Genomic DNA, 6,000 nt, shown 5'->3' on the forward strand with positions numbered 1-6,000 from the left:
TCTCTTTTGTAGTTTCATCACTAAGACAGCAAGGGCCTGATTTTTAAGTGGTTTGAATTCTTCAAAAAGCAGATAATTTTCTAGGGCAGTATTAGGTATTATTTTGCAGTTACCAGCTTCCAGCTCAAAAAATTGTACCTGACTAGATATGGTGGATTGCTGTGGCCACTGCTGAGAGCCTCAGGTTGTTTCTCATCAGAAGAGCCCCAGCATCAGCACAGCCTCAGCAGTGTGGCAGAACTGAACGACATCTGACTTAATACTTTATTGAGATTATGATCTCAGATCATGCGGCTGTGTCCTCTGTGTGCTGTGCTGCAGGGGAGTCAGAGAGGACAGCAAAGACTGGTAGCTTTGTTTACTTTCAGCTGTGCTGCCTTGCATGGTCTAGAGGTATTTTGAGGTGCCTTTAAACTTAATCAGGTCCCAGCAGATGTCATTAACAGAGCAAAGATCTACATTACATTTTCCTGGCCTATCATCCTTCCTCTCTCTTTCAAAGAAAATAAGTTGCAGGTGTCTTTTTAAGCTTGTACTCCTTTTGCCAGGAAAACACGAAGCCTATGAATCAGGATTTTAAATGAAAACTCTGATATGACATGATAAAAGATGCTAGTGTAACACATTTCCTAGCATTTTTCTCTAAATCTGTTGCTTCATGCTGCTCAGGACAACATAAAAGGAGGTGGAAATAGCTCCAGATTTGGAGATTTTGCCAGCCCGAGCAAGTGGCACAATTGATCTGTGCCAGGCCCCCTCCAGTATCCAGTGCTCGAGGCTGGCCAGGATCAAAGGCAAAGATGAAGGAATAGACAGGAAAGGGTGTTTCCAAAGTGCACCTATTTTCTATTTTCCATTAGTCTCTAAGGAAGGATGGAAACTGACTGAATAACTGCAGGGAACTGTGAAGTTATGTGTTTCTAATAGACTTATTCCAGGGCTATTTAGCCTGAAAGCCCCTTTTTATGCATAACCCAACGTCTTATCCAAATAAAGGGGTAATATATTACACATCTGCAGGACGTTTCTAGGGTCCATGAAAAAAATAAGGCATTGAAGCCACCCAAGGTAGGTCAGTGTGCCAGGGCTGTAATTTGTTCTTTCCCAGCCATGGCTTGATGTTTTTGTTTTCATCATCCTTTGCTCACAAGTAATGATGACTCTAGCAAAAGCTCAGACCAATGATTGCCTCTTATGGTTTGGAATCCTGATAGTTTGGACTTAACTTTATTTCACACTATTTAAACTGTTGCTGAACTGATGTTTAGCAGAGGGAAGTTCACCTGGAACTGCTGTGCTATTTGCAGGAACGTGTGGAGGAAATTAGTGTAAATAAAACTTTGACTCATGAGTGAGAAACTTGGGTTAGCCTGATTTTGGAAGCCACTCAGGTATAATCAAATTAAAGCATCTCATTGCTTCATGTTCCGCAGTCAAGCCAGAATTTAAGTACATTGGCAACATGCACGGAAATGAGGTTGTGGGGAAGGAACTACTGATATACCTTGCACAGTATCTGTGTTCAGAGTATCTTCTGGGGAACCCTCGCATCCAGACCTTGATAAATAACACCAGAATTCATCTCCTGCCTTCACTCAATCCTGATGGGTATGAACTGGCTGCAGAAGAGGTAAAAATTTTATTATAGGGAGATGTTCAGGCCTTCATGTTTCTACAATTCCCCATGGGTAAGAGCAAACTGGGAGGGGAGTGTCATGTAAAAGAGGGAACATTAATAATTGACTGCCAGAATCCCAGGTGTGGCTGGTGGTGCATTGCTTTCCAAAGATGATGTGAACAGAACTAAGAGGAAATCAGAGCCACATTTGTCATTTTTGCTGCCTGCGTGTGATGATGTGGGAATGACTGTGTTACTTTTTCACACACTTACCACTCTCTGCTATCTGTTCTAGAACAAAATGCCTACTGACTCACTCTAATGGCTTACACTGTTTTATAAAGAAATGCAGTTTAATACCATGTGATAGATGTTCCTCCTCTTTTAAAACTGTAGGTATAATGAAATGTGAATATTTTCTGTACTGTCAAAGTTTCATAATGGATGGCAGTTTTCAGAGATCAGCCCATGTCTGAGGGAGACCTGTGAAAACAGAGGTTCTATTACTTGTTACCTGACATTCTTCTTTCCCCTCACTGTTTTCTTTACCACCACAAGCATGAAACTAGACCTTTCTTCCTCTGTGTTTCTCATGTGGTGATCTCTGTCCGTTGTATGAGTCTGGGGTTACTGCACTTTGCCTCATGCTGTCTTGGGGCATCAGCTGTATTTTCTTTTTTTCCTCCCCTAACCCACTCTGCATGCTGCTCTGAGCAACAGGCTCCTGTGTTCCTCTTATGAGTCACATCACTGGTGAGTGAAACACTTCCTGAATGCTAGTTTGTGCATTAATATTCCTGGAGACAAAATGTGATTAATTAATAAATGTGGGTTTTTAACAGTACAGACATTTTCAGTTTACTTCTTTTAAAACTTCCCTTTGATTAATCAATTTCCACAAAGTGCTATTTTGAGACAGGGACCTATTCTGAAGTTGGCTTCTGTGTTACAAAACAGGGGGCTGGTTACAATGGATGGGTCATCGGACGACAGACAGCTCAGAATTTGGATCTGAACAGAAATTTCCCAGATTTGACATCTGAGGCTTACAGAAGAGCTGGGATTCGTGGGGCCCGTCTGGACCACATCCCCATTCCACAGTCCTACTGGTGGGGTAAGGTATGAATTACACAATTTATAAATCATATATACTACAGAGCAGCTCGGGAACAAAGAGACTGAGATTGCTTGTTCTGAAGTTATTTGCTTGTAACCAGATTTTATAAGTAAGACTGAAGTGGACAAGCTCAGAATTGGCATGAAAACATGGTGTAGGTCTGGCCAAAGAGACAGGTGTCACAAATCATTTGGAAAATTTGTAGATAATTTGAACTTTGCTGTTTTAGATTAAGAATAATGACTGTTACAAGGGAGTCACAAGTGTGTAATGATTCATCATTAGTGCTTTAAACTGTAGTGAATGTTAAAGATTTTATGGATTTGGTTGTCATTGCACCAAGCTCTGCACAGGTTTGATGCAACAGGAGTTTCTGCCATGGAAAATGTACAAAGGCTGCATGTAAAGTTGTGCAGTGTAATCTTCCATTAAAAGAGGATGTTTACAAATCACTGTAACCATATAGAGCAGTGGAAACAGCCTGTCAAGCTGCAGTGCTGCTGGAAGGGAGAGTTGCTGCTGCCAGGTGGGAGCAGGATGGAGGCAGCACTACAGGGCTTCACACCCATCCCCACTAAGCTCTGTGTAAAGTTATATCAGGAATGCAGAGCTCAGCCCTACCTGTGTTGCTGGCAGCCCAGCAGCTCCCGGCACCAACAACTCTCAGGGGAACTTAGTTGCCCTTGAAAGAAGAATCACAGGAAGCTAAATCAGTAGTTCAGATATTGGGAGCTCTGCTTTCCTCTGCTTTTAAGCTCGTTTTAATCTAATTCAATATTTGTTGCTGGCTCAAAGCCTCAGACAGGTAGGGAACAGGATTGTTTCAGTATCTGGTATTAGCAGAAGATTTGAGAGATCATACTTCAGTTTCTTACTCTGATGCAGGTGGTCTTATATAAAGACAGGTCTAAATCCCAAAGGCATCCCTGATGCTGCCCCAGTGTTCTGGTACCCCATTTCACAGTAGTAAAATCTAGATGAAAACCCCTCACTTCCTCAGGATAATGTACATATGAAGGTGGAAGGCTATGAGAGGCTCAGTAATGCACAGTGTATTAGAACACTAATTTCTGCCATAACTAAGCTCGAGTAGTCTATTCTATTTTATGCATGTAATCACAGATCCCAACTCATGGCACTGAATTTCTGCATGATTATAAGGTCACAAGCTTAAAAGTTTTCAACTTTTGACTGAATAATAACAGATAACAGTGAGCTGGTAAATGCGAGTACAGAGGCTCAGAAGGGAAGAAAAGGTTGAGAGCTGTGGAGCAGAGCCTGAGGCCAAATGAAAATAGCTGGGAAAAAAGGGGATTTTAGGAGAAATTCAGAGAGACTTTGATTCACCCCTTTGGTGAGTTTCCCTAGTTGGATGCCAGGTGCCCACCAAAGCCACTCTATCAGTCCCCATCTCAGCTGGACAGGGGACAGGAAAAAAAACTAAAAGGTGGATGAAGGTAAAGACAGGGAGAGATTGGTCACCAATTACGATCAGAAGAAAAACAGAATCGACTTGCGGAAATGATTTATATCTCTTTTATTTATTATGAATCAAATCAGAGTAGAGTAGTGAGAAATCTTAAAAACACTTTCCCTCCACCTCTGCCTTCTTCCCAGGCTTAACTTTGCACCAGAATTCTATATCTGCTTCGCCCCGTGGTACAGGGGGACCAGGGGGACCCTGGAAATGGGGGATGTGGTCAGTTCATCACACATTATTTCTGGTGCTCCTTCCACCTGAGAGGGAGAGCTCCTCAGACTCTTCCCCTGCTCCAACATGGGAAGGAAAGGATGGAGATCTCCCTCCAGCCATGTGCTCACTCTCTCTGTGTCTCCAGAGGTGCAGGGTTGAGGATCCAGGCAACAATGAGGAAGGACAAACATGTCTTAGACCCACTTTTTTGCCAGTGCAAACTGTGATCTTTTCTCACACTGTGCAGCCCAGAGTCCCTATAACTGGGTTTCTTGGCTCTAACCTCCTCCCTCTCCAAGTCCTGCTTCTGCCCTGGTTCTTCTGCTGCTCTGTGAGATGCTCAGTGGCAGGCAGCCACTTGCAGGAAGTCATTTTTATAACCATGTATTTAGCTTTCTTAAACACTGTGTAACATCACAGTAGTTTATAGAGAGATGGGTGGAGACAGCCTAACACTGCTCTCACAGCTACCACCACAGCTCTGCCCCAGCAGCAGCGTGCTGGTCACCATGGGTTGTCTGTCACCACAGAGAAGGGACCAGGGAACCTTGGCACACAACCACCCCCTGCCTGAGCTCTGCCTCAGTGGGTGCAGTCCTGGGGTTACAAACACATCCCTTCTCCTGCAAATCTTTCCTTGTATTTAAAGAAGAAATAAGGGAGCCATCCAAGGAATCACTCCTCAGAGCACCAAAGCTTGGGGAACTTCTAGGTGTTCTCCTGGCCCCAAAGCTGGTCCTCACATAAACAACACCCAAAGTATCTCCAAATCCATATGCTCTAGAGAATAAATGAGGGAACCAGTGTGCCTGTGGCCTCGGTGGCACCACAAAATCTCCTTGCTGACTGTAGTTGCCTACGCTTCACAAACCTAGCAGTAAGTGGTGTCACAACTTTGTGTCTCCTTTGCTGGTGGTACCACAGGACTGTCAAATCAGCTCTCCCATAATGAGCCTCAGTTTTGTCAGGAAGATGAACCCATGGCTCTTACAGTAGTGCTTTGTGCATGCGGGAGCATTAGGTTGAACGTTTCAACACCAGTCTCTCAGCTTCCATTTACTTAACAGTGTTTGTTACCTACCTGATTGAAGTAATTACCTGAGTGTGGCAGGGTACTGTATAAAGATCAGGAAACAGAAAGTGAGCTCTCAGCCAGAGCTCCCGCTCTCCAAAAGCCTGGCTTTATATAGCATGTTTTGTTCCCCACTATTATGAATTACTGTAATAAGCGGTCTGAGGGCTCAGACAGACTTCAGGCTTCATCTGAAATAAAGTCAGTTCAATTTGCTTGATTCAAACAGAATTTGGAATTCTATGCCAGTGGAGGCTGGCATAATCTTTAGGAAAATTTGGCTGCTTTTAAAAAGGAAAAAAGAGATCTTTGAAAGCTGTGGAGACAGTGACTAATTGCAGTATAATCAACAGAAATGAGATTCCGGTTTAAAAAGGGTAGTGGCCTTTCTCTGTACTCATGCAGAAATAATTTAGCTGTTTTCTAATTGTGCTCTGAATTGTTCTTGTGAGATGGGTACTTTAAAATTGATCTTATCTAACTTAAAAGCAAAATCCTGC

General features: G+C 43.1%; 1 protein-coding gene across 1 annotated transcript in view; it reads left to right on the forward strand.

Moving 5' to 3' along the window:
- The window catches only part of CPZ (carboxypeptidase Z), a 34,808-nt gene that overhangs the window by 14,910 nt on the left and 13,898 nt on the right, over window positions 1-6,000 (forward strand). The window contains exons 5-6 of the mRNA XM_008645065.2: window positions 1,434-1,630; window positions 2,576-2,737. Coding sequence (XP_008643287.1) covers window positions 1,434-1,630; window positions 2,576-2,737 — 359 coding nt within the window. The remainder of the gene's footprint in view (window positions 1-1,433; window positions 1,631-2,575; window positions 2,738-6,000) is intronic.

Source organism: Corvus brachyrhynchos, unplaced genomic scaffold, assembly GCF_000691975.1.
Source record: "Corvus brachyrhynchos isolate BGI_N302 unplaced genomic scaffold, ASM69197v1 scaffold80, whole genome shotgun sequence".
Lineage (NCBI taxonomy): Eukaryota > Metazoa > Chordata > Aves > Passeriformes > Corvidae > Corvus > Corvus brachyrhynchos.